General features: G+C 46.0%; 2 protein-coding genes across 3 annotated transcripts; one reads left to right on the plus strand and one right to left on the minus strand.

Moving 5' to 3' along the window:
- Positions 1-1658: 1658 nt before the first annotated feature.
- CPT2 (carnitine palmitoyltransferase 2) lies at positions 1659-20535 on the plus strand. Its single transcript, XM_003264406.2, has 5 exons — positions 1659-2527; positions 7096-7176; positions 8695-8801; positions 16339-17643; positions 19602-20535. Exons 1-5 carry the CDS (start codon positions 2376-2378, stop codon positions 19931-19933), a joined length of 1977 nt encoding a protein of 658 aa, XP_003264454.1. The 5' UTR covers positions 1659-2375; the 3' UTR covers positions 19934-20535.
- On the minus strand, positions 20441-26952 carry CZIB (CXXC motif containing zinc binding protein). 2 transcript variants are annotated; one of them, XM_003264408.4, is made up of 8 exons: positions 26890-26952; positions 26581-26664; positions 25194-25250; positions 24742-24823; positions 24500-24531; positions 23118-23195; positions 22326-22391; positions 20441-21074 (listed from the first exon to the last, which is right to left on the minus strand). In XM_003264408.4, the coding sequence occupies exons 1-8, from the start codon at positions 26893-26895 to the stop codon at positions 20997-20999; spliced, it is 483 nt and encodes a 160-aa protein (XP_003264456.2). In that variant the 5' UTR covers positions 26896-26952; the 3' UTR covers positions 20441-20996. The 2 variants fall into 2 exon arrangements, with proteins under 2 accessions (XP_003264456.2, XP_030674697.1); XM_030818837.1 differs by having other exon boundaries at positions 26296-26664; positions 26890-26937.
- Positions 26953-27977: the final 1025 nt, after the last annotated feature.

Here is a 27977-nt window from a genome sequence, read left to right on the forward strand (position 1 = left end):
AATATGATATATTTTTACAATTTTTTTTTTTTTGCTTATTAGCTATCATTAGTGTTAGTGTATTTTATGTGTGGCCCAAGACAATTCTTCTTCCGGTGTGGCTCAGGGAAGCGAAAAGATTGGACACCCCTGGCATAGAGTATTTTGGGGTGACATGATGGGAGCTGGAGAAGTAGGTGGGGGCCAGAATTCAGAAGGCCTTGGACATCAGCCTAAAGGCTTAGAGTTGCTCCCATTGGCCATGCACTCACCAAGGGTGTTCAAGTCCCTCTTTTGGCTGTTAGATTGGATGGGCTCAATCTTTTGGCCCTCTGTCTCTAGAATAGAGCTGCTGCTTTTCTACTGGGCCCACTATTTCTTCCTGGTCCTCTGATCCCCTTAGCACTACACAGATCTCGATATTTGCCTCAGGTATCAAGGCTCTGAAAATGATCAGGATTTAGAGGAGACTGCTCTTTTTCAGAAAGAGTTTTTTTTTTTTTTTTTTTTTTCTTTTGAGACAGAGTCTCGCTCTGTCGCCCAGGCTGGAGTGCAGTGGCGCAATCTCCGCTCACTGCAAGCTCCGCCTCCCGGGTTCATGCCATTCTCCTGCCTCAGCCTCCCGAGTAGCTGGGACTACAGGTGCCCGCCACCACGCCCGGCTAATTTTTTGTATTTTTAGTAGAGACGGGGTTTCACTGTGTTAGCCAGGATGGTCTCGATCTCCTGACCTCGTGATCCGCCCACCTCTGCCTCCCAAAGTGCTGGGATTACAGGCGTGAGCCACCGCGCCCAGCCCAGAAAGAGTTTTATATTCTCCCTCTGGCCTTATACACTACAGGCAACTGGCACCGATGTTTTGGAGTTGGGCCAGTTGGGCCTTTTCTCCCCTCAAGAGAGGAGGACTCGATATTCAGTGTTTCTGAATTTCATGCTTAGCTCTTAACCCATTTCCCATTTGCCCTAAGAAATAAGTGCTGGCAGCAAGCTGCAGTTTTTTTCTAAACGGGAAATGGGTTAAGCATTTGTGATCACCACTGAATGAGTGCCAGAGCTGGTTAGTGATCTTCCTGTTCAATCCGAGGTCACCTAACTAGATAACAAAGAGCTGAAACTAAAAGTCAGGTCTCCTGACTCCCAATCCAGTACTCTTTCTGGTGTGCTCCAGCTTCTGGCTCTGCTTAGCCAATTATGGAACAGACAGAATGTACTTGGCTGCCCCCAACAGGGCTAAAGGGCAGTTCTGTTCCCAAAATGGAATTCTGTTGTGCCTCAAGCCAGGCAGCATAATTGTGTGTCTTTTGGTAACTCCCTGTCTTCTTCTGTAAAATGGGAGTAGAGCCTACTTAATCCTTCAGCTACTTCTAAGATCAGGGATTGGGGCGTGGTGGGCTGTTCTGCAGCTGTTTTGTGATGGATGAGGGATGATGGATCTATGTTCAAGTAGCGGAATCTTAGAGTCAGGACTTGGAAGGAATCTTGGAGGTGGTCTGTGGTGACAGGAAGCCTCTTCCAATAGACTGAACACGGAAGACTTCCTAGAGCCGGAGGACAAGGGTTTCTTTCCTCTCAGCAGTGAGCTTCCTGTTTTTGGAAATGCCCAAGCTGAGAATGGATGTTCAGGCAGAGGGGATTCCGCTCGGAAGGGGCTTTCTGCACTGAAGTGGTGGCCAGCGGGAAACTCCAGGTTTCCAGCTCCTGCACAAATCCTTTCTAATATCCATCCACTCAGGTGAGCTGGCAGGGCAGTAGCTGTGCAGCGTTCAGGTTCATTTTATGTCAATGACCTTCAGCACGGATTACTAACAACAGTAACAACCGTTACCGTTTACTGCTTTCCTATTAAGCACCATGCACTGTGCATAACATGTTATCTTTACCTCATATCTAGAATTTTGGGAGGTGCGTTGAATCATTACGATCTATCTACTTCTTAGGTGAGGAAATAGAGGTTTAAAATTTAGTCCACAGTCTCGCAAGGATGGAGACTGGATCAAATTTTGGGTTACCAGATTTCAATCACGTTTCTTAGCTTTTCCTTTTTTTTCAGCTCCAGTTTCTGTCTTGCTCCAAAAAAGGGGAAGGAGCGGCTGCGGCGCTCGGTTTCCCGCCTCCTAGGGAAGGCAAAGGAGACCAGCAGCGCCGAGGCTGGGGCCCCCTTCCGGGTGGGGCCTAGTGGTGGGCGGGGCCTGGCAGTGGGCGGCCCCTGTCCGGAAGGAGCCAGTCTGGGGCGGAGCCGAAGGCCTTACAGGGGCCGGAAGTGGCCTGCGGGCGGAGAAGTGCCCCCGGAGTCCTGACGCAGTGTCTTGGGCCCTAACGGCGGCGGCGGCGGCCTTGTCTTTAGACTCCAGAACTCCCCACTTGCCGCGTTCTCGCTGCCGCAGGCTCCCGGGACGATGGTGCCCCGCCTGCTGCTGCGCGCCTGGCCCCGGGGCCCCGCGGTTGGTCCGGGAGCCCCCAGTCGGCCCCTGAGCGCCGGCTCCGGGCCCGGCCAGTACCTGCAGCGCAGCATCGTGCCCACCATGCACTACCAGGACAGCCTGCCCAGGTGAGCCCGGCCTCCGGGTCCCCGCCGCCCGCTGCCATCCCAGGATCGGCCCCAACCTGACTGCAGTCACTCATGACTCTTCTAGTGAACCCGTTTCCGCCCCCAAGCCCCTACCATGGAGGCTGCCACATCCCCTAATCTGGAAGTCTTACGACTTTTCAGAATCTTCTAGCACAGGAACCTCAGAACCCTCAAATTCTCTTCCAGAACCCCTCGATGCTATCTCAGATTCTCCATCTTGAACGCTTCTCAGATTCCCTCTCCTTTAAACTAACTTCCAGCCAGATATCCTGAGTCCTTCTCTTCTCCCTGAAAAATGCCAGACCTGCATATTTCCAGCGCCGCTGTAACCCCTCGACTATGGTGTCTCCTGAAGTACTTTAATGACTGTCTCACATTCCTACCCGGAAAATGGGTAGGCTGATTCCTAATACATCATGGTTACCATTCCTTAACTTCTCCCAGCACCGCCTTCACCCCTGTCACTCAGGACCCTCAGCCCCACCTCCCATTTCTCCAGTACTCTGTTCTTTCACCCCCCATGAACCCCCACAAGCGCAGCCCTCAAGTGTTCACCCTTGTCCTCAACTGACCCTCCCCCATGTTTTTAAATCTTCAATCTCCTAAGTCCAGTGTTCACCCGGAAGCCTTTCACTCTCTCCAAGCCCTCCTCAACAGGTTCCTCCCCTTAAAATATCCTTCCTCACCCACAGTACCCCTTGTAAGTGCAGCTCACCCTCACAGAATTCTAGACACCACCCTCAGTACCCCGTCCACACTCCATCATACTCAGATCAAGGGCCCACCCAAATTTCTCTTCTCACCACGGGCTACCCTGCCTTCGAAACACTTCACTCAGAATCGACTTCCCCTGTGAAAATAGCCCTAGTAAATCCTCTTCCCCTTCCCTGCCCCAGTACTTTCTTAAATCCGGCTTCCAGTTCTCCCAGCCTTCGAACTCCACTTTCGTCTGAGTTGCCAGGTCTCCTTCTTCAATATTAGAAATTTTTTTCACCCTCTAAACCAAACCTAAACTAACTTCTAACTTACTGAGTGAGTAACTCAGTTCCTGGAGCCAAGTTCAAAATTTGTCTCAAAGACCCTTCTCACCTTATTTCTCACCAAACTGCCCTCAGGGATTCCCCACACTCCAAGAGCTAGAGGCCAGGCTTCTTCCCCATGTGTGGAACAAACATTGTGTCACAGGCCTCACCCGAGCTGCTGGGTTGTTTTTCTCTGCATCTGGGACCACTTAACCCAACGTCGTCACTACCTACCCTCACCATCTCAGGAGGATCGAGTGATTCTTGTGAAATTACATTTTGTGCAAACATCTAAGACATGAAAATGAGATTATCTACACGTGGCAGGAGGGAGGAAGAAAAAGGGGCTTTGTGCCTGTGGAGTAAGCCTGGTACATGCGTCCATCCTGTCAGCCTGTGTGTATGAGCTGAGCCAGTATATGGGTGAAAGGTGAGGACTGACAGAACCTGTCTTCACTTGCCAAGTTCAGAGTCAGATGGTCACTGACTTTCAGGCAGGCCTGGGCCCCACCCAGGTTTAAGATCAGAGAGATTTTCTGCACTTTAGAATTGGAAAGCTGGAAAGAATATTCAAGATCATTTATTCCAACCCCATCCATAGCACAGTCTGTAGGAATCTGGAGGTACCAATTCAAACTCCAGTTCAAATAGTACCACTAGTCACCTATGCATAACCTTAAGCAACCAACCTCCCCCAGACCTCCATTACCTTATTTGTAAATTGGGAGTTAGATGAGAGATGAGATTCCTTCTCTCGCTTAGATTCTAGACTGGTAAAATGTATAATCTTTCACACTCACTCATTGATGTCACACTTGGTGAAAAGCCCTGACTTTGAGGTCTGGTAGAATGTAGTTGCAGATTCTGGATCTGCAAGTCTTTAGCTATAATTTTGAGCAATTCTGTTCACTTCACTGAGCCACAGTTTTGTTTTTTTTGAGACAGAGTCTCGCTCCGTTGCCCAGGCTGGAGTGCAGTGGCCCTATGTTGGCTCACTGCAACTTCTGTCTCCCGGGTTCAAAGGATCCTCCCGCCTCAGCCTCCCAAGTAGCTGGGATTACAAGCATGCGCCACCACGCCCGGCTAATTTTTGTATTTTTAGTAGAGATGGAGTTTCACCATGTTGGCCAGGCCGGTCTCAATCTCCTGACCTCAAGTGATCTGCCCTTGGCCTCCCAGGTAGCTGGGACCACAGGCATGCACCATCATGCCTGGCTGATTTTTTGTATCTTTTGTAGAGACAGGGTTTCGCCATGTTGCCCAGGCTGGTCTTGAACTCCTGGACTCGAGCAATCTGCCTGCCTTGGCCTCCCAAAGTGCTGGGATTACAGGTATGAACCACCGTGCCCAGCTTCACTCCAGAAATTTTTAAGTAGGACTTTTTTTTTTTCTTTTGAGACGGAGTCTCGTTCTGTCGCCCAGGCTGGAGTGCAGTGGCACAATCTCGGCTCACTGCAAGCTCCGCTTCCCAGGTTCACGCCATTCTCCTGCCTCAGCCTCTCCGAGTAGCTGGGAGTACAGGCGCCTGCCACCACGCCCAGCTAATTTTTTGTATTTTTAGTAGAGACAGGGTTTCATCGTGGTCTTGATCTCCTGACCTCGAGCAATCTGCCCGCCTCGGCCTCCCAAAGTGCTGGGATTACAAGCGTGAGCCACCGCGCCCGGCCTTAAGTAGGACTTTTTAAAATCAAATTGCCATTGTCTCTAATGTAGAATTTTGTTTAAAAGGAAGAAGGTAAACTTTCATGAATATCCCTACTGTAATAAAACTAAACCTTAAACATATGTAGGCAACTGGAATTATGACGTAGCTGAGATAGTATTTGGAATTTTTTTTTTTTTTTCAAATGTCAAAGGTCCTGTTTATTCCGGCAAACCGGAAAGAAAAAGTGTAAATAAAAAAAGAAACAGATCCATGCACTCAACTCCTGGGGGTGGGGGTGGGGGTGGGAGTGAGGGATGAGGAATAGGTGGGAAGCAAGGAGGGAGGGGTGGAAGGACAGAGAGTGAGAGAGAGAGAGAGGAAGAGACAGGGAAAGAACTGGAGAACCAGAGCCATAAAAAGAAAAAGACATCCATAAAAAGGCAGAAAGAAAGAAGTGGTGTATTAAAAGCAGAGATCAATAAAGGAGAAGAGGGGAAATTGAAAAAATAGAAATACACAGGCAGAGAACAAAAGCCCAGCAAAAAGGCGGGGAGAAAGCACGTGACAGAGACAGAGAGATCACCCTTGAGGGACACAGGCAAAATGAAAAGGGCCCCCGGAGGCCCCCCAGGCAGCAGCCTGAGCCACAGCATTGGCTCAGGGGTCCCCAGAGGTGCTGATGACGTGAAACAGGGTGACATTGTAGAGCACCTGGTGGCCGTTGTTCCAGGTATAGAGGGCGCGCTCCCGGGGGTTGTAATCCAGCATTGAGATGTGGGAATACTGATTGTGGAAGGGCACGTCCGTGTACTCGTAACTGGACGTATTGGTGAAATTTTCTGAGTAAGTCAGTGAATGTAAGGGGATCTATGGTGTTAAAGTGTTGTAAATGGGTACTTAGTGCAGTCTAAGTCCATAATGGCAGTAAATAATTGATTTATTTTTGTCATATTATGGATAAACATGCATTAAAAATAAACTGATGAACCACAGTATATCTTATATTAGGCTTTTAAACTGCTTCATGTATCATGTTTCAGTTTTCCTAAATGACTGATACATTTCAGTATGTTGCATATCAGTGTTAATTTTGAGTTGGTAGAGGCAACCTAGCAAACTCTGATTGTTTTGCTATTAGGGGATATTTCCTTCAATAAAACCAATGAAAGAGAAAATACACCTCATTTTACTGTCCATGTGTTCTCATTTCACAATAAGCCAGTAACTTCATCACCATAGCCATCTTTGGGAATCACTAGTAGACAGAATGATAAGTAGGCAAATTGCTGTTCCTGTTATTTAAGCACAGGAACTATTTGGTTCTTCCTAATGGTGTTCCTGGTGTCTGGGCATGGCTTACTGGTCGATTGCTACCTTTCAGTGACTGTAGCCCCCATATATGGCTGGCCCTTGGACAGATCTGTGTTTCACTCTTATATAATTATCTGTTGTAAAATGCAGAAGAAAATTTAAAAAATAGAACCTTTTCATTTTATCCTAGGGGGGAAAAATGCAGTTGTTCAAACTAAGGGTAGAATTAAATCAGGGCAATACAGTGTTAGCACAGGTGTTACCATTGTGACCAGAAAACAGGAATGCTTGGGGCAGCTTCTGCTTCCCCATTTTGAATCTATTATTATTATTTAAAATAATTATATTCGTATTTTACTTAAAGATTTAGTTGTTATTTTCCTTAAAAGTAGAGTTACCATTGATATACTTGGCATTAGTAAACCCACTGATTCTGATTTGTCAGTCGCTTCCGATTATTGGTTTTGGGGGAGGAAATTAATGATCTAGTAATCAGTTCATTAGCTTGTAAAGCTAATTAACCTCTTCCACATACCGTCAGCCTTACACTGACCCTGCTTTCTCCCCAGGCTGCCTATTCCCAAACTTGAAGACACCATTAGGAGATACCTCAGTGCACAGAAGCCTCTCTTGGATGATGGCCGGTTCAGGTAAACACTGAGAACCCTGGGTGAGCATAGTTGGGGTGGTTCAAGACAGGCTGGCAAGTAGTGGTGGACCAAGCTTCAGGGAATGTCTGTGACTTGGCTGGGTCTCCAGGAACTCAGAACCGAGTTGTACATTTGCAAGTTCAGGAAATAGATTTTCATTCATGAAGGACTGACCAAGCCCTGAGAGTTCCTCTAAACAGGCTCAACAGGAGATAGTTGATAAGCCAGAATGCCAAATGTGTACTTTCCCTTAGCAGGTGTACCTGGGAGGCTCACTGGTCCTGGTCATTTATAGAGAGCATGTACCCTTGGAAGGGAGGTCCACTGAGGAGACCATATGGCAGACCAGAAGTCTGTGTTGTGAGCATGTTTATTGAGTTGGATAGTATGCCTCCAAAATTTTTGCCCTTTTCCATGAAATTTAGTATATGATCTTATTTGGAATTAGGGTTGTGGCAGATGTAATTAGTTAAGATGAGGTCCTACTGGAGTAGTGTGGGTCTTTAATTAAGTATGACTGGTGTCCTTGTAAGAAGACACAGAGACAGCCATGTGAGGACACAGGCAGAGATTGGAGTGATGTGTCAACAAGCCAAGGCATGCCAGGGATTGCTGGCAACACCAGAATCTAAGAGAAAGCCATGCAACAGATTCTTCCCCAGTCTTCAGAGAAGATATAGTCCTACTGACACCTGGATTTTGTCCTTAAAGCTTCCAGAACTGTGAGAGAATAAATTTCTGTTGTTTTAAGCCACCCAGTTTGTGATGTTTTGTTATAGCAATCCTAGGAAGCAAATACAGCATGGAATTGGAAAATAATATCAAATATTGTCAAAAAGTGGATTGCATTAAGTTCTTACAGCCTAGTGTAGTACTCTTTTTCCATAATGGAAATTTTTCTGTACAGGTAACTGGCATTGTTGTTGGAATCACAGAACTCTTCACTGGACAGTGATGGAGAAACAGATGAATTATCCATAATCTAGGCCTCTGTTTTCAAATATTTGTTATTAGTCATTTAAAGTTTCTCTTGATATGGTAATAGCTACCAGTTATTGAGTATTATGTTTTAGGATATTCTAAATCCTTAGCTTTATAAATATTTTTAATCTTGTAAAGTGGTATTATTATCCATTTTACACATCAAGAAACTGAGACTCAGATCAAGTAACTTATCCAAGATCACACAGTTTGAAAAGCAACAGAGCTAGGATTCAGACTTAACTTCTGTTGACTCCAGAGCTTGTGTCCTTTTCTCCATGCCAAACTGCCTCCTAGGGTATGGATTATTTTGTGAGATGTTGTTTGATTTTCCTAATCCTTCATTTTAAGAAGGTAGTCTAGATTATCAATTTTAGATTGATTCCTGTTCTGGTTAGAGGTACTTTCTGATCTCATTCCAGGTTTTAGGGCTATGCTGTTGGGGACCCAAAACTCTATTATGAGTTCCTCGCCATGAACCTAAAAATCATGTATTCCCTACCATGGTTTGATTTTGTCTTTTCTTGAATGTTTTAGGAAAACAGAACAATTTTGCAAGAGTTTTGAAAATGGGATTGGAAAAGAACTGCACAAGCAGCTGGTTGCTCAGGACAAACAGAATAAACATACAAGCTACATTTCAGGTAGGTAGGCTGGGCTGTGCGTTTGATTTCTCCCAGAGCCCTCCATAATGAAAAGTAAGGCATATTCTCTCCTGTTTTGGTCTCAGAGATATTTTTGGTGAGACCAGCAAATGAAGTAACGTCTCATCCTCCCTTCCTGAGGTAAATGTTAAGGCTGAGTGTGTTCCTTCTCTACTGAGGTGTTGACTGGAGCCCATGCTCAAGAACGATGGCCAGCCTTCTCTGTAGATGGGATTGAGGCAGAACCTAATCAATGGTCCTGTCTGAAAAGGATGCAGGATTAAGTCCTATGTCCTGTATCATTCTGGGTCCTTCACTGTCAGACAGAACTGTCCTCTCCAGCCTCTTCTCTCACCACCCACCTTGACATACTTCCTGCTAAACTCCTCATTGCTCCCTGAACCATTAGTCTTTCATTCTTCTGTGCCTTTATCCATGCTGTTCCCACTACCGTTTTTTTGCCTGGCAAATTCTTCTTTTAAGATCCAAGGAGGATGGTTTTCTGTGAAACTTTCTCAGTCCTTTTTCCTCTCCATTCAGAGTTGGTTGCTTCCACCTCTGTTCCTACAGCACTTCTTTTAATTTAGTTTATATATTTACCAAGGTTATACATGCATATAGTTTAAAGAATCAGATAGTTCTATAAGGCTTGTTAGGAAAAAGAGCAACTTCCTTATCATCTCCTTATTTCCCACTTCTCACTTTCAGCTCCTAAATCTTTTGTTATTTACCCCCGTGTCTCTAAATTAGATACTTACATTACTGCATCTTGATTTTTTCGCTTTAGTCATTAGCTATTGACATCTCACTGTAGAAGATTAGAATTCAGCAGTATTTTACATCCCACCACATATGTGGGATGCGTATACACGTACTTCCTATCCCCTCATTTTCACAGCATAGGGATTTGTAATTTTGGATAACTCAGTATCTAGTTTTATGCTATTATGATCATAGAAACACTAGGGTCAGCTGACTCATGTAGCATATTGGGATTGTTTTTCCTTTCCAGTACAAACTTTCTGTTTTCTCTGAAGTTAATAATTCTTCCATCCTTTCTCTTGTTTAGTTTTCTATGTGCTTACGAATTTACCCCCAGACTCTTCCCAAGCTGTCTGAATCTCCTCTCAATACATGAAAGCAGATTGGACATTCTATCCATTTTGGTCTTCTTGACGAAACTTCTTCCAGAACTTGCGACATGCTGTAGTCTGGATTTGTGAACCTCTTGGCCTACTGTGAAGCTGCTCTTCTGTGCTCTTTCACCATCAGCTGGGGCATCTGTCATCTCTTTCTCATGTTGGGACTCATGTTTCTTGTCTTTCATATTTTCTTATTTCTTGGCTTTTTTCTTTTTTAAATCAGAGCACATATTCCCTTTACTATCTGGAAACAGAACATGGGAAGCAAAAATTTTAAAATGGCCCTTATACTTCATTGATAATTTGTTTGGCCGGGTTTGAAATCATTTTCCCACAGAATTTTGGAGCCTTTGCTCCATTGTCTTTTAGCGTCCAGTGTTGCTGTTGGTAAATCTAATGTTGTTCTGAGACTTAATCTTTTGACCACTTCTTTTCTCTGCCTTTGGAAGCTTTTTAGAATTTTCTGTTTGTCCCCAGTGTTTTGAAATTTCAGCTAATGTGTTTTAGTGTGTGTTGGGCCACTCTGTGAGTCCTTTGAATCTGGAATCTCATCCTTCAGGTCTGGGATATTTTCTTGTTTTATTTCTTTGGATTTCTTCCTCTCCATTTTTTTTCTCTGTGGAACTCTATTATTATTCAGGTGTAGAATTTCTGGGTCTCATCCTCCAATTTTCTTTTCTCTCACATTTTTCATCTCTTACTCTTTTTGTTCCATTTTCTTGGGAGACTTACTTAATTTGAATCTCTCAACCTGTCTGTTTTTAAAACTCCTGCTTTTCTATTTTTTACTTCCACAAGCTCTTTTTTCTTCTTATGGTGTTCTTTTTAAAAATAATTTATCTCTGATAATTTTTTTTAAGATCTCTCTTCATAGTCTGTTGCCTCCAAGTTGCTTTTCTCCTGTTTGCTTTGCCCTTTTCTTTCTTCAGATACTTCATAATCCTGTGTTGTCTTAGATATGAGTGAGATATTAAAAAGCTCATGGAAGCTGTGTGGATGAGGGTGAGGCTTGTCAGTTACAGGCTTTGCTCTAATGTGATTGATACGGTTTGGCTCTATGTCCCCACCCAAATCTCATCTTGAATTGTAATCCCCACGTGTTGAAGGAGAGACCTGGAGGGAGGTGATTGGATCATGGGGGCAGTTTTCCCCATGCTGTTCTCATGATAGTGAGTGGTTTCTCACGAGCTCTGATAGTTAAAAAGTGTTCAGCAGTTCCCCCACTTGTTCGCTTTCTCTCCTGCTGCCACATAAGATGTGCCTTGCTTCCCCTTCACCTTGCGCTGTGATTGTAAGTTTCCTAAGGCCTCCCCAGCCACAAGGAACTGTGAGTCAATTAGACCTCTTTTCTTTATAAATTACCCAGTCTCAGGTAGTTCTTTATAGCAGTGTGAAAATGGACTAATATAGAAAATTGGTACCAGCAGGAGGGCATTGCTACAAAGATACCTGAAAATGTGGAAACAACTTTGGAACTGGTTAATAGGCAGAGGTTGGAACAGTTTGGAGGGGTCAGAAGAAGACAGGAAGATGTCAGACAGAACTTCTTAGAGAGTTGAATGGTTTTGACCAAAATGTGGATAGAGATATGGACAATGAAGTCCAGGCTGAGGTGGTCTCAGATGGAGATGAGGAACTTATTGGGAACTGGAGCAAAGGTCACTCTTTACTATGCTTTAGCAGAGAGACTGGCGGCATTTTGTCCCTGTCCTAGAAATCTGCAGAACTTTGAACTTGAGAGAGATGATTTAGAGTGTCTGACAGAAGAAATTTCTAAGCAACAAAGCATCAAGATGGCTTTTTCTGAAAGCATATGGTCATATGCATTCACAGAGAGATGATCTGAAATTGGAACTTATGTTTAAAAGGGAAGCAGAGCATAAAAGTTTGGAAAATTTGCAGCCTGACCATGCAGTAGAAAAGAAAAACCCATTTTCTGGGGAGAAATTCAAGCCACAAGCTGCAGAAATTTGCATAAGTAATGAGAAGCCAAATGTTAATAGCCAAGAAAATGGGGAAAATGTCTTGAGGGCATTTCAGAGATCTTTACAGTAGCCCCTCCCAGCATAGGCCCAGAGGCCTAAGAGGGAAAAATGGTTTCCTGGGCCCTGCTGCTCTGTGCAGCCTTGGGACATGGTGCCCTGTGTCCCAGGCACTCCAGCTCCAGCCATGGCTAAAAGGGGCCAAGGCACAGCTCTGGCCATTGCTTCAGAGGGTGCAAGCCCCAAGCATTGGAGGCTTCCCCATGGTGTTGGGTATGCAGGTGTGCAGAAAACAAGAGTTGAGGTTTGAAAACCTCCTCCGGCTGGGCACGGTGGCTCACGCCTGTAATCCCAGCACTTTGGGAGGCTGAGGCTGGTGGATCATGAGGTAAGGAGATTGAGAACATCCTGGCTAACATGGTGAAACCCTGTCTCTACTAAAAATACAAAAAAAATTAGCCGGGTGTGGTGGCGTGCACCTGTGTCCCAGCTGCTGGGGAGGCTGAGGCAGGAGAATGGCGTGAACCCAGGAGGCGTAGCTTGCAGTGAGCCGAGATAGCACCACTGCACTCCAGTCTGGGTGACAGAGCAAGACTTCATCTCAAAAAAAAAAAAAAAGAGAAAACCTCCTCCTAGATTTCAGAGGCTATATGGAAACACCTGGGTGTCCAGGCAGAAGTCTGCTGCAGGGGTGAAGCCCTCACGGAGATCCTCTACTAGGGCAATGCAGATGGGAAATATGGGGTTAGAGCCCCCACACAGAGTTCCCAATGGGGAGCCTAGTGGAACTGTGAGAAGAGGGCCACTGCCCTTCAGCCCCAGAATCGTAGATCCACCGACAGTTTGCACCATGTGCCTGAAAAAGCCACAGGCATTCAATGCCAGCCTGTAAAAGCAACCATGGGGCTGTACTCTGCAGAGCCACAGGGGCAGGGCTACCAAAGGCCTTGGGAGCCCACCCCTTACATCAGCATGCCCTCGATGTGAGACATGGAGCCAAAGATTATTTTGGAGCTTTAAGATTTGATGGCTGCCCTGCTGGATTTCAGGCTTGCATGGAGCCTGTAGCCCCTGTGTTTTGGCCAATTTCTCCCTTTTGGAATGGGAGCATTTACCCAATGCCTGTAACACCATTGTATCTTGAAAATAACTAACTTGTTTTTGATTTTACAGACTCATAGGCAGAAGGAACTTGCCTTGACTCAGATGAGACTTTGGACTTGTAATTTTGAGTTAATGCTGGAATGAGTTAAGACTCTGGGGGACTATTGGGAAGACATGGTTATGTTTTGAAATGTTAGAAGTACATGAGATTTGGGAGAGGCCAGGGCGGAATGATGTGGTTTGGCTCTGTGTCTCCAACCAAATCTGATCCTGAATTGTAATAATCCCCAAGTGTCAAGGGAGGGACCTAGTGGGAGGTGATTGGATCATGGGGTAGTTTCCCCCATGCTTTTCTTGTGATAGTGAGTTCTCATGAGATCTGATGGTTTAAAAGTGTTTGGCAGTTCCTACTCCTCGCTTGTTCTCTCTCCTGCTGCTGTGTAAGATGTGCCTTGCTTCCCCTTTGCCTTCCGCCATGATTGTAAGTTTCCTAAGGCCTTCCCAGCCATGTGGAACTAAGTCAGTTAAGCTTCTCTTCTTTATAAATTATCCAGTCTCAGGTAGTTCTTTATAGCAGTGTGAAAACAGACTAATACAGTGATCCAGCTAAACTGCTTCCCTGGGTTGCCCCTAATGGTAGTGTAATTGGGTTAGATTCCCTAGGGAGGCTTTTCCAGTAAACTGCCAAAAGGTTGCTATTGTAGAAGGTAGGGTAAGTAAGGGAAGAAGGTTTGAGATCTCAACTGTGATTCAAGTCTCCCAGTTTTGTTTTATTTATTTTTTGAGACAGAGTCTCACTCTGTCACCCAGGCTGGAGTGCAGTGGTGCGATCTCGGCTCACTGCAACCTCAGCCTCCCGGGTTCAAGTGATTCTCCTGCCTCAGCCTTCCGAGTAGCTGGGACTACAGGCACGTGCCACCACGCCTGGCTAATTTTTTGTATTTTTAGCAGAGACGGTGTTTCACCATGTTAGCCAGGATGGTCTTGATCTCCTGACCTCATGATACACCCACCTCCCCCTCCCAAATTGCTGGGATTACCAGCATGAGCCATTGCACCCAGCCCCCAGTTTTATTATCTCCAGAGAGTAAAACTTAAGTCTTCTACCGGAGTGAGAAGGGAATCTCAGGTTGTGGTAGTGGTGATATAATTGAACAGTTCTTCAACCAGATGGATCTAGGTTGCCAATTACTGAGCCCTCTGGGGGTTCTGCTTTGCAAATCGTATGATTTCTTGGCTTTCCCTCCTGCCAATTTAGGATTGGCTTTCTCGAGTCTGCTTTAGTCATTACCAGTTGCATAAGTGCTTTCCAGCTTCCAGTATTTGTTTTCTCATCTCCCATTCTCTTGGCCTGACTGGTTTATGTCTCTTTGAAATTCTTTTGCTAAAGGGGGGGTCAGAGGCATGAATTTATGTCTTCTTTCATCAAATATATCTTATCCACCAGTACTTTTCTCTCACCATTTTAGTGCGTTGCATTATGTTTTAATTATTTGCCTCCTTCACCAGAGTTTTTCAGAATCAGAGACCATGTCCTATTCCTCTCTAAATCCCCTGGACCAAGGCCTGGCACAGCACTGATTCTCAAGGGATGGAATGAGTGGATGGACCAACAAATGAGTAATAGACAAATCTGCATCTATTAATCCTTTTCCCAGTGCTATACATATGAACATTATTTGCCCGAATGAAAGATATTCCTTATTTATAGAGTTTATTCATGCTTACTAATCCCAGCAGGAACTTTCCCTGACATATTTTCTGATAAAATATTGCTTCTGGAATTTTTACAGGTAAAACATCTATAGGAACTCAGAGGGCTAGTCTGAGTGATCCACACACTGATAGTTATAATAGCTTTTTGAGTACTTTCTAAACAGGGAGTGCACAAATGTACACTGTACACAGAAGGACAAGGAAGATGTTCCCCCCTTATCGGGGGGCAATCAAGTATCTGAAAGGAGATGAAGCAAGAGAAACCTAAAGAGATGGGGTGGGAATTAACTATTCTGTTCCAGCATGAATGCAAGTGGAGTGTTACCATATTTTATTCCTTTAAACCAAGAAAGGAAACAGAAGAGGAAGAAAAAGCAAGTAATAAACATTAGGAAAATGCAAACCAAATCTGCAATGCTATACTACTTTACACCTACCAGAATATCTCTACACAACAAGTCATATAACAAGTGCTGCTGAGGATGTGGAAAAATTGGAACGCTCGTAGACAGCTCGTGGGAATGGGGCAGCCACTTTGGAAAACATCCTGGCAGTTCCTCAGAGGTTAAACAGAGACTTACCATGTGATAGCAGTTGCATTCCTAGCTATGTCCATACAAAAACATGTATAAGAATGTTCATAACAACATAATTCTTAATAGCTAGGCGCAGTGGCTCACACCTGTAATCCTAGCACTTTAAGAGGCTGAGGTGAGAGGATTACTTGAGGCCAGGAGCTTGAAACCAGCCTGAGCAACATAGTAAGACCCCATCTCTACAAAAAATAAAAAAAATTGGCCAGGCTGGTGGTGTGCATCTGTAGTCCTAGCTACTTGGGAGGCTGAGGTGGGAGGATCGCTTGAGCCCAGGGTTCAAGGCTGCAGTGAGCCATGATCACACCACTGCAATCCAGCCTGGATGACAGAAATCCTGTGTGTCTTTAAAAAAAAAAAAAAGGCAATATAATTCATAATAAAGAGCGGAAACAGTTCAAATGTCTATTACCTGATGAGTGGATAAACAAAATATAGTGTATCCATTAATGGAACATTGTTCAGTGGTAAGAAGAAATGAAGAACTTATATGCTACAACATAGATGAACCTTAAAAACATTATTAGGAGGCCGAGGCAGGTGGATCACCTGAGGTCAGGAGTTTGAGACCAGCCTGCCCAACATGGTGAAACCGTCTCTACTAAAAATCCAAAAATTAGCTGGGCATGGCGGAGGGCGCCTGTAATCCCAGCTATTCGGGAGGCTGAGGCAGGAGAATCACTTCAATCCAGGAGGCAGAGGTTGCAGTGAGCCGAGATTGCGGCACTGTACTCCAGCCTGGGCAACAGGAGCGAGGCTCCGTCCCAGAAAAACAAAACAAAAACATTATTATAAGTGACAGACGCTAGATGCAAAACACCATACATTGTATGACCCCATTTATATGTCTTGAATTATTGCAGAGCAAAAACATTCAGGGAATTCTCTCTGGAGGTTGATGCCATCTCCTTTACCTATGCTTGAATTTTTTTTCTTCTTCAAATTTTATTTTTAGGGACAGCATTAACATTTTATGTTATTTTTTCTTTTTATTTTTTAGGACCCTGGTTTGATATGTACCTATCTGCTCGAGACTCCATTGTTCTGAACTTTAATCCATTTATGGCTTTCAATCCTGACCCAAAATCTGAGTATAACGACCAGCTCACCCGGGCAACCAACATGACTGTTTCTGCCATCCGGTTTCTGAAGACACTCCGGGCTGGCCTTCTGGAGCCAGAAGTGTTCCACTTGAACCCTGCAAAAAGCGACACTGACACCTTCAAGAGACTCATACGCTTTGTGCCTTCCTCTCTGTCCTGGTATGGGGCCTACCTGGTCAATGCATATCCCCTGGATATGTCCCAGTATTTTCGGCTTTTCAACTCAACTCGTTTACCCAAACCCAGTCGTGATGAACTCTTCACTGATGACAAAGCCAGACACCTCCTGGTCCTAAGGAAAGGAAATTTTTATATCTTTGATGTCCTGGATCAAGATGGGAACATTGTGAGCCCCTCGGAAATCCAGGCGCATCTGAAGTACATTCTCTCAGACAGCAGCCCCGCCCCCGAGTTTCCTCTGGCATACCTGACCAGTGAGAACCGAGACATCTGGGCAGAGCTCAGGCAGAAGCTGATAAGTAGTGGCAATGAGGACAGCCTGAGGAAAGTGGACTCGGCAGTGTTCTGCCTCTGCCTAGATGACTTCCCCATTAATGACCTTGTCCACTTGTCCCACAATATGCTGCATGGGGATGGCACAAACCGCTGGTTTGATAAATCCTTTAACCTCATTATCACCAAGGATGGCTCTGCTGCCGTCCACTTTGAGCATTCTTGGGGTGATGGTGTGGCAGTGCTCAGATTTTTTAATGAAGTATTTAAAGACAGCACTCAGACCCCTGCCGTCACTCCACAGAGCCAGCCAGCTACCACTGACTCGACTGTCACCGTGCAGAAACTCAACTTCAAGCTGACTGATGCCTTAAAGACTGGCATCACAGCTGCTAAGGAAAAATTTGATGCCACCATGAAAACCCTCACTATTGACTGCGTCCAATTTCAGAGAGGAGGCAAAGAATTCCTGAAGAAGCAAAAGCTGAGCCCTGACGCAGTTGCCCAGCTGGCATTCCAGATGGCCTTCCTGCGGCAGTACGGGCAGACAGTGGCCACCTACGAGTCCTGTAGCACTGCCGCATTCAAGCACGGCCGCACTGAGACCATCCGCCCGGCCTCCATCTATACAAAGAGGTGCTCTGAGGCCTTTGTCAGGGAGCCCTCCAGGCACAGTGCTGGCGAGCTTCAGCGGATGATGGTTGAGTGCTCCAAGTACCATGGCCAGCTGACCAAAGAAGCAGCAATGGGTGAGGCAGGGGTGAGGAGCATGCCCTTGGGTCTTGTCCTCAGTGCTTGGGTCAGCAAGCCTAAATCATTCTACTCCAAATCTGATTTCTACCCCTTCACTAGGTTTAATCCATCGCCACTCCCCAAATTTTTCTTTTCTACCCTAGCAGTCTGAACAGCCACACTAGCCACTAGGGATCAGAATGTTCTTGCCTCCTAAGCAGGGGTGGGGAAATGCATGACTTTGTCCTCATTTAAGGTCACTTTCAGCTGTGACGCATTAATTCTTTCTTTTTTTTTCTTTTTTGGAGACAGAGTTTCCCTCCTTTGTCCAGGCTGGAGTGCAATGGCGTGATCTCGGCTCACTGCAACCTCCGCCCCCAGGTTCAAGTGATTCTCCTGCCTCTGCCTCCCGAGTAGCTGGGATAATAGGCACCCACCAGCACGCCTGGCTAATTTTTGCATTTTTAGTAAAGAAGGGGTTTTGCCATTTTGGCCAGGCTGGTCTTGAATTCCTGACCTCAGGTGATCCGCCTGCCTCGGCCTCCCAAAGTGCTAGGAATACAGGTGTGAGCCACCGTGCCCGGCCTTTTCTTTTTTTTTTTTTTTTTTTTGGAGACACGGTCTCATTCTGTCACCCAGGCTGGAGTGCAGTGGTGCAATCATGGCTCACTGCAGCCTCAACTTCCTTGGCTCAAACAATCCTCCTTCCTCAGCCTCCCAAATAGCTGGGACTATAGGCATGCACCACCATGCCCAGCTGATATTTTACTTTTTTTTTTTTTTTGAGATGGAATCTTGCTCTGTTGCCCAGGCTGGAGTGCAGTGGCACAATCTCAGCTCACTGCAACCTCTGCCTCCTGGGTTCAAGCAATTCTCCTGCCTCAGCCTCCTGAGTAGCTGGGACTACAGGCTCACGCCACCACGCCCAGCTAATTTTTATATTTTCAATAGAGACGGGGTTTCACTATGTTGGCCAGGTTGGTCTCAAACTCCTGACCTCATGATCTACCCGCCTCACCCTCTCAAAGTGCTGGGATTATAGGCGTAAGCCACCATGCCGGGCCTAATTTTTAAAATTTTTTGTAGAGATGAGGTCCCACTGTATTGCCCAAGGTGGTCTCAAACTCCTGGGCTCAAGCAATCCTCCTGTCTCGGCCTCCCAAAGCACTAGGGATTATAGGCGTGCACCACTGCACCCAGCCTCCTTTTTCTATTACTCATTGGTTATCACTCACTTTTGAAAATTTAGGATTTCTAAACTTACGGCCCCACTAACTTCACCTCAGTTGTAATGTGTCTGCTCTCTGTAAATAGGTCATCTCAGAAGCTCTTCCCAATTGTCATCCATCATTACCTTTTTTTGATAAAATTCAAGACCTGGAAAGGACGTGGAGGGTCATAGTTGTCCTTTCATGTGGCTATGAAGTGCTGGAAGTGAAAGGGACCTCCAAGACATTCTAGTCTTCTCTTCCTCCATTTTATAGGGAGAAAACCAAGCCACTGGCCCCCTGTTACACAGCAAGTTAGTAGTAAGACTGAGATTCAAACCCTGGTCAAACAGACTTTCCATTTTGTTCCACTGACTCAATCTTCTCTTTTACACTTGAATCAGACTTTTAGTTTTATCGTAGTTTTTGAGTCCATAGCTCTCTTCCTGTACTGTCTTGACTCTTTGACTAAACTGATTTCGAATCTTTAAAATTATGCTTTCCTTTTAGGTTCATTTTTAGCTCAGCTGTTGACAAGCTATTTTTAAATATAACATGACATAACATATTTTCTAAATAATGTAAAATATTCTAGCTTGAGCTGCTCTGAAGGTTTAGTCAGTTGGTGGTGTGCATAGAGGTAGACAGAGCCTTCCCCCACTCTCAAGGATGCTGTGAGGGGTATTCCTACCATGTGGTGAGTGGGGAGGTTTTCCTGAGGTCCTTTTCCATCCTGAGACTCTGGTTTCCCATTTTGTTTCTCACAGGCCAGGGCTTTGACCGACACTTGTTTGCTCTGCGGCACCTGGCAGCAGCCAAAGGGATCATCTTGCCTGAGCTCTACCTGGACCCTGCATACGGGCAGATAAACCACAATGTCCTGTCCACGAGCACGCTGAGCAGCCCAGCAGTGAACCTTGGGGGCTTTGCCCCTGTGGTCTCTGATGGCTTTGGTGTTGGGTATGCTGTTCATGACAACTGGATAGGCTGCAATGTCTCTTCCTACCCAGGCCGCAATGCCCGGGAGTTTCTCCAATGTGTGGAGAAGGCCTTAGAAGACATGTTTGATACCTTAGAAGGCAAATCCATCAAAAGTTAACTTCTGGGCAGATGAAAAGCTACCATCACTTCCTCATCATGAAAACTGGGAGGCAGGGCATGGTGGCTCATGCCTGTAATCCCAGCCCTTCGGGAGGCTGAGGCGGGTGGATCACTTGAGGTCAGGAGTTTGAGACCAACCTGGCCAACATGGTGAAACCTCGTCTCTACTAAAAATACAAAAATTAGCTGGGTGTGGTGGCATGTGCCTGTAATCCCAGCTACTTGGGAGGTTGAAGCAGAATTGCTTGAACCCAGGAGGTGGAGGTTGCAGTGAGCTGAGATCGCACCACTGCACTCTGGCCTGGGCGACAGAGACTGTCTCAAAAAAAAAAAAAAAGAAAAAAAAAACTGGGGCCTGTGTAGCCAGTGGGTGCTGTTCCGTGAAACTAATCATAAGCTGCCTAGGCAGCCAGCTACAGGCTTGAGCTTTAAACTCATGGTTTTAAAGCTAAACATGTAATTTCCACGTGGGACTAGATCACAACTGAAGATCAGAGGAGATTTCAGTTTTAAGGGCATTTAATCAGGAGGAAAGGTTTGGAAAACTAACTCAGGTGTATTTATTGTTTAAGCAGAAATAAAGTTTAATTTTTGCTTGAAGATGGTTCTTAATTTCTTTTAACCTAATTCCTAATCCTCACAAACATCTTTCCAACAGCAAGTTCAGTAAGTTCAGGTAACAGTACGTCACCATTGGCTTCTGGCTCATTGAGTGATGGTGGGATCGCGGTTTCATCTCTGTAAACTTGCCCTTGACTGGGGAGATACCATCTCCTTAAAAATACTCTTCATTTTCCTAAGGAGTGAACTGCTGCTGCATGACTTCTTATTTGTGGAGGGAGTAGCTGCCTCTTTACTTCACCTTCATGCACCAGTGCAGCATGAACAGGGGCTTTATTGATGGGGCTTGGGAAACTGTAATAAAGTCCAGCATGCAGATTGTGAAGGTTTCGTATAGCCACCAGGAGACAAGGATCAAAGGAACCAGCCTCTGTGGGCTCTGCTGCGTAGAGTACTTTGTCCTTTCTCAGTTCTTAAGGGCAACTGGGAAGGAAGAGGGATCAGCACTTCACAAACTGGTGGGTGACCTCATAGATTCCCACAGACTCCTGGGCCTTTTCATCATAGTCAGTCCAGTCCTGGGAAACAAAATGGCATTGTTAGCCTCACAACGCAGAATGCAGCCGTGTGGAGAGCAGAAAACTGAGACTTCAAAGGCCCAGTTCAGGCTCTGACTCAAATAATCATGAACATGTATGACCCTGAACAGAGCCAGATAGCTCAGGCCTGAATTCTAGCTCTTTCAGTTGTATGACTGGGCAAATCACTTAACTTCTCTGAGCCTCTTCTCCGAGTCCTGTCTTCTATTTAAAAAAAAAAAAAAACAAAAAAAAGACAACAATGGAGTTCATATTGAATGTTGAAAGAATCAAATAAGGTAACATATTTAAAAACATTCAGCAGCCGGACGTGGTGGCTCATGCCTGTAATCCCAGCACTTTGGGAGGCCAAGGCAGGTGGATCATTTGAGGTCAGGGGTCTGAGACCATCCTGGCCAACAAGGTGAATCCCCATCTCTACTAAAAATACAAAAAATAGCCAGGATTGGTGGCAGGTGCCTGTAATCCCAGCTACTTGGGAGGCTGAGGTAGGAGGATCACTTGAGCCCAGGAGGCAGAGGTTGCAGTGAGCTGACATTGCACCACTGCACTCCAGCCTGGGCGACAGAGTGAGACTATCTCAAAAAATACATAAAATAAAAAGCACTCATCATAGTGAGTGCCTGGCATATGTAAGAGCTCAGTAAATGCTAGCCGCTGTTATTAGGTGCTAAGCAAATGAAGTTTTTGTCCTTCCTTCAAGGCTTGAGCACAAGGCTTTTCTATCTGCAGGGTAGTAATACGTCCAGTAATATAGACTATTTCTTGTTCTTCATGGTAGTTAGGTGCAATAAAGCCACCACAAACACTCAATTAGGGAATACTGAATGAATACCGGGGAAATACAGGGTTAGGTTCCTATGAGCCTCTGGTCACATTTTCATCAACCAATCAATAATCTAGCTTTATGTGTTTATGTGTTTCTGTTTAAGGATACCTTATTTAATATATATTGTTGATTCATGAATTCACAGCCAGCAGCACTATAGCTTATGCCTGAATAAAGCTTATCTAACACGTATTCTCTCTGTAAGGGGCATCATAGCTTTCTCATACGTAGGAACATTAGAAAGCACTTTAGCACTATACCTGTGGCCATTTCAACAGCAAAATCACTAACAAAAGGCACAAAAATACAAAGTTGGCTTTCCATTGATGAGCCTTGTCCACCAAAAAAATAATTCCCACCAGGTGCCCTACAGTACCTCCCAAAGCCCCCAAGTCTCATACCTTCTCCTGCAGATTAATGTCACTGAAGGCTGTCCCTGACTCCACACCTTCAGCAGCAAACCCAGCCTGCAGGGCACAAGAAGGTACCAGTTAGTCTTGGCAAAAGGAGGCATTGGGCTATAAGTGAGGGCCGGCCAGGCTGCTGGCTCTTCTCACACTTTTGGGATGGAGGACAGAGATGCAATATGAGCACCTGTCTTGGAATAACTGCTGAGCTTCCAGGACCCGGCAGCTGCCTCAGAACTAGAGTGGTGGTTTCTCTGAATTACAGCCCTGGACCAGAAGGCAGCAGGTGCAGCGTAATCCCTTCCACTAGCCCTGGTTTCCTGAAGGCCCCTGGGCATGTCATTTCCCAGGGTGGACCTTAGTTATTTATAAAATGGGAATAAAGTATTTGCTCTTCTGCCTACCTCACAGATTTGTTGTGAGGTGAAACATGCACAAATAAAGGGGGATGAGCACCAGCTCAAGTCAGATAGATCTGGGTTGAAACTATAGCTCCATTGCTTAATGTGTGACCCTGAGCAAGTTGCAAAATCTCTTCAGTTCCTTCCTCATCTGAAGAACAGGATGAATAAATTCATAGGATTACCATGAGGATTAAATGTGGTAACATGTAAAAATGACGGCATGGGTGCCCAAGCATACAGCAGCCACTTAATAAGGGACAATTATTACTACCGCTAGAAAGGAGAATGTCTAGTCCATGGTCTCTGTAGGTAGCACAGTTCTGGCTGTCACTTCATACATCCCCTCCCCAAAGACAAAGACTCCCCAGAAAGACACACACACCTGGGGCTGGAAATCAACTGGTTCAAGGCCCCGGCACTCAAACTCCACTATTGTCTTGAAGTTCTCATTGTCTTCAGCCTAGAAAGGAAGTGTGTTGAGGAGGTAGGCCCAAATGAGCTCTAAGGATGACCCCATGGCCCCTCTCCTTCCTGCCAAATGGGCACTTACTGCCCCTGGAGGCCTAGCATGAGACCCAGGAAGAACTCATCCCCTTCTTAGAGGAAGCCTGCCTTGGGCACCTGCTCCCTATGAAGCTTTCTGTAGACAGTAGACATGGAGGTTGCAGAAGAGTGTGGATGCTGGGGTCAACCTGCCTGGATGTAAGGTAAGCTCTGCCTCTCTTCCCCTCTGGGCCCAAGATTCCTAAACTGTCAAATAGAGCCAAGGAAACCTCTACAATTTTATTGTCAGATTTTGAAATGCATATAAAGTGCCCAGCACAGTGCTCAATAAATAGTAAATAAAATTACCAAAAATATGAACAAGAATGTTAAGGTCCAAAGTCTCTAGATCATCTAAACAGACCCAGTACACTTAGCCATAGCCTTTTGCTCACCATCTGCCATGCAGTAAGGGCAGAGGGCTGACTTACAGCCTTTGAAATCGTTATGTATGTGGAGGGAGCACCCCTTGGGGGGTAGGTGGCCAGGAAATTCATGCCTACCTGACCTAGGGGCTTAGGGACCACAAATGCCATGCCCTACATTCAGTCTCATCCTGTCATTCACTGTAAAATAATTTCCTGCATACTGACCACATCTCTGGCACTGGTAAGGCACTTCTCTGTTAGGGCCCTAGTTCAATTCTTGTTTTTTGTATTTTCCACTAGATTATTATGTACTTGAAGGCAAGTCCTCATTTAATTTCTCTTTAACTTCAGGACAAAGCCAAGAATTTGGCACAACTCAAGATACTTTAAATAAATACCAAATAAGGAATAGGTGAATACAAATAACTGGCTTTCTTAAACAAACAGATCCACAGCACACACTCCCTCCCTCACCTTTGGGCTAACTTGTAAACAGCTATAAAGGATGGGATGCACCAAAGGACTACCCCACCTATGGTTTCAGAGAAAGCTTGCTAGTCCCCTAAAATGAAGACAAGGCAAGTGTTCTCAGTGATGCAAACTGAACAGCTAGGTTGTGTCAGAGGTCCCCTGAGCTCCCACAGCCCAGCCCTCATAAGAAAGCACTGCAAGAGGCAATATACCAAGCACTCAGTGTACAGTGAATAAATGACTGAGCCAAAGAAGAACTAAGTTCATGAGTGAATGTCCTATGGCAGGTCACTCTGATGCAGGCATGACTCTAGAACCCAGACCTACTAACTCCAGTTAGGATTTAAGCCCACCATCCCTGCCACTACAGCAGCAAACTTACATTGTAAGGCTTGATGGTGCTGCTTAAAATCTCTGAAACAGAAAAGAGAACACAAAGTTGACTTGAGTCCATACCCTGGCCCCAGCCAGGTGCCCACATGTGGCCCTGAAAAAGATCGCGCTGTACAGGTGTCGGCATCTTAGGCCTGACTCCACCCTCAGGTAACATGAGTCTACTTTCAGCCTGGTGCCAGGAAGCTGTGGGCCACCCTGGCGGAACTCAGAACGCACAGCCTGACCTACCGATGGAATTTTCTCTTGCACACAGCTTGCACTTCTGGACCATGGAAGCACTGCCACGGCCCCCCTTCAGTGCCACACTGTCCTGGCAAAAAGCAAACAGAACTTTCAGTCACGTATGAATTAGATGTACGGTCCTGAGGAGATCAAGCCCACCATTTATTGTCCACTTAAAGAGACCAAGACCCAGAAAGGGTAACTTACTAGGACAAGACTCCTGGGAAGGCTTCCTGAGGAAAATAAAAAAAGGGCTTCCCCTTGATTTTGAACTCTGCCTCATACCTCAAAGATGCCTACTGAATCCAGTGCTGATCACACTGACACCTACCCTCCCAAACCACAAAAAGCAGGAAGCAAAGAACTGGAGAGATGAAGGCCAGTTTCCCCAAATCCCTGACCAGAAGTGTATGCGTGTTTGTGAGTGTTTATGTTGGGGGTTGGGGGGAAACAGTTACCATCAGCCGGATGTACTGCCACTTGTCCGAAATCTCACCACAGTTGCCACATTTCATCTTTGGAGGAAAAAGAATGTTAGTAAAGCAGCTGGCTCAGCTGGGCAGACACCAAGGAAAGGGTAAGAACAGTGGGAGGTGGACAGGCTCATGACCTACCTTCTTGTTGGCAATCTCACTTCATCCCTAAGACCAGCCCCAACAAGGACAAAACTAGACTTATTTCTGGGCAAAGGATAGGTAAGGCTGTTTCCTACGCTGGCGTGCCTACCCTCCTCTATGAAGTGCTCAGTGTGGCCGGGGATTCGAGGCACCTCTGGTGCAGAAATGGCTTCAACTGGGGTGTGGAGGGGGGAATACGGAGAGATTTGTTAAAAGATACAAAATTACAGCTATACGGGAGGAGTAAGTTCTAGTGTTCTATAGCACTGTAGGATGACTATAGCTGACAATAATAGATAGTTTCAAATAGCTAGGATATTAAATGCTCTCAACACAAAGAAATGATACGTTTGAGATGAATATGCTAACTACCTTGATCTGATCACTATACATTTATCGGAACATCACTATATACCCCATAAATATGTACAATTCTTATGTGTCAATTAAGGGAAAAAAAAAAAGAGAGAAATGGCCTCAGCAGGCCCCCGACCCACTCTGCTTGGTTAGCTTTATGTTCCCACAGGCCCTGTATGTCACTGGTATAAGCATTTATCACTCTATTGTTACTCTATTTTTCTGTCTCCTTCACTCGATTCTGCTTCTTCAAGCCAAAGAACAGATTCTCCCAAGTAAGCCCTGGTATTCGGGCTTCAAAATTCTGGGAAATAAAAGTAGTCCGGAGGCAGCTTCCCGAAGAACAGGGCTTTAGAGAGGTAGAGAAGAATGCTGGGATTTTGACCAGGAGGAAAACAGAGCAGAAGCTCTGGGATCTGGAAGAGTGAAGAGGCTCGAACTGCTGGGGAAGGGGAGGCCTCTGTACACCATGCCACTCGGGTACCAGCTTTACAAGTGTGGGAGGGGAAAGGGTGGATTACGCACAAAATTAAACTATTTCACAATAAAGAAAACCAAATCAATAAACGAAAGGCGAACTATTCACCTTATTAAATAATCACAACGTCCCTTCAAGTAGCATTTCGTTTAGTGTCCGTTTACAGACCACAAAATATTTAACACAGGAAGAACTACAAAATGAAGCTTTCTAAGACTGCCAATTAGAGATAAACCAATACACTTTAATAAAAAGCAAACGTAAAATTCTAACTAGGAACACCCCGAACACTTAATGTGCCTGGTTAAATATTTTCTCATACTGCCGGAGGGCTCCGGTTCAGCACTGAGATCGGGACGGGCCGCCTCTCCCCGGGCCCCGCCCCGGCCGCACCTTCAGGTACCACCGGAAGTCCTCGCCCACGGGCCGGAGGTTGGTGATGTTCTCCAGCGTGGCTTTGAGTTGCAGCGCGATTTTCTGAGGGGGAGGGCCAGAGCGACTGCGTCAGCCGTGCCTGCGCAGCCCCACCCCTGCCCGACCCTCCCGCATTCGCAGCCGTGGGTGCGACAGGGAGACACTCCTTCTGCCTCCTACTCCTTCAGCGCGAACCCACTCGCTTCATCTCCTCCGGGCGCGAGCTGTTGCCTCCCAGACCCTCGCCACCTCCCCTCCGTGTCCCCGCGGCGGGTGGCCTCCCCTCACCCCCATGGTGGCCCGCTCCGCTTGGTGCTGGCTGCCGCCGTTGCCGTTGCTTTCCGGCGCGTCGTAAACGGCTGGTGCCGTCTGCGCACCCTCAGTAGGGCGGGGCCGGGGCCGCAGGGCAGGGACCTCTGAGCGCGGCTGCTCCCCTGGCTCACGGGGCATTTCGCATCTGGGGATCTGGGGCCAGTGGAGGTCAGCCAGGTCGCGAGCAACCTGTGCTCAGGCCAGCGGAAGCCTGACTCCAGGATTCGGTGGTGCCACAGACACTTACTGAACGCCAATTTTGTGCCTGCTTTAAGCGAAAAAGACAGTTCCTGCCCCTCAGTTCTTTCCAGGCTCTTCACTACTCTGCCTGACCTGGAACTTCTCAGATCATGTCAGCTCCCTCTGCCCAGGGGAAAAGCTACAAAAGGAAGAGTTCCAAGACTGCCAAATAAAGATAAACCAATACACTTTAAAAAATAAGAGTGTATTGGTTTATCAGATTTGGGGATGATGCCTTTCTTTAAACTACCCTTTCCTGTTTCACCCAAGAGACCTGGTTTCTAGGCCCCTCTCCAGAGGTTGCCCCGTGTCCACATCCTTCTCATTGTGGTCCTTGAGACTGGACATTCCCCCTCCAGCCGGCTCTTTTTTGGGAGCCCACCTGGTTTATCCTTCTCTCATACGTTTATTGAACTTTATTTTATCTGGCCTCCTGTCCAGGCTACATCTGAGACCATGCAGGAGCTGTGGAGATTAACGGTAAAAGGAACAGCACATTCAAGACTCTTCTGGGAAGTGGGGCAAGATGGCCAAATAGAACCTTCCAGTGATCCTCCTCCTCCTCTTCCCTGGCAGGAACACCAAACTGAACAACTACCCACACAAGAAAGCACCTTCATGAGAACCAAAACTCAGGTAGCAATCACAGTAGCTGGTTTTAACATCACATCAAGATATAAGGCAATGGCCAGGTGCGGTGGCTCACACCTGTAATCCCAGTGCTTTGGGAGGCTGAGGCGGGCAGATCACCTGAGGTCAGGAGTTTGAGACCTAGCTGGCCAACATAGTGAAACCCTGTCTCTACTAAAAATACAAAAATTAGC

The sequence above is a fragment of the Nomascus leucogenys genome, chromosome 9 (genome assembly GCF_006542625.1).
Source record: "Nomascus leucogenys isolate Asia chromosome 9, Asia_NLE_v1, whole genome shotgun sequence".
NCBI lineage: Eukaryota > Metazoa > Chordata > Mammalia > Primates > Hylobatidae > Nomascus > Nomascus leucogenys.

Coding starts and splice junctions, on each gene's coding strand:
- CZIB (XM_003264408.4), bottom strand. Junction 25,251..26,580: donor ACTTCCGGTGGTACCTGAAG/GTGCGGCCGGGG, acceptor TTTCCTCCAAAG/ATGAAATGTGGCAACTGTGG. Junction 21,075..22,325: donor ACATTAATCTGCAGGAGAAG/GTATGAGACTTG, acceptor TTTGTTTCCCAG/GACTGGACTGACTATGATGA.
- CPT2 (XM_003264406.2), top strand. CDS start 2,376: ATGGTGCCCCGCCTGCTGCTGCGCGCCTGGCCCCGGGGCCCCGCGGTT. Junction 7,177..8,694: donor TTGGATGATGGCCGGTTCAG/GTAAACACTGAG, acceptor TGAATGTTTTAG/GAAAACAGAACAATTTTGCA. Junction 17,644..19,601: donor GACCAAAGAAGCAGCAATGG/GTGAGGCAGGGG, acceptor TGTTTCTCACAG/GCCAGGGCTTTGACCGACAC.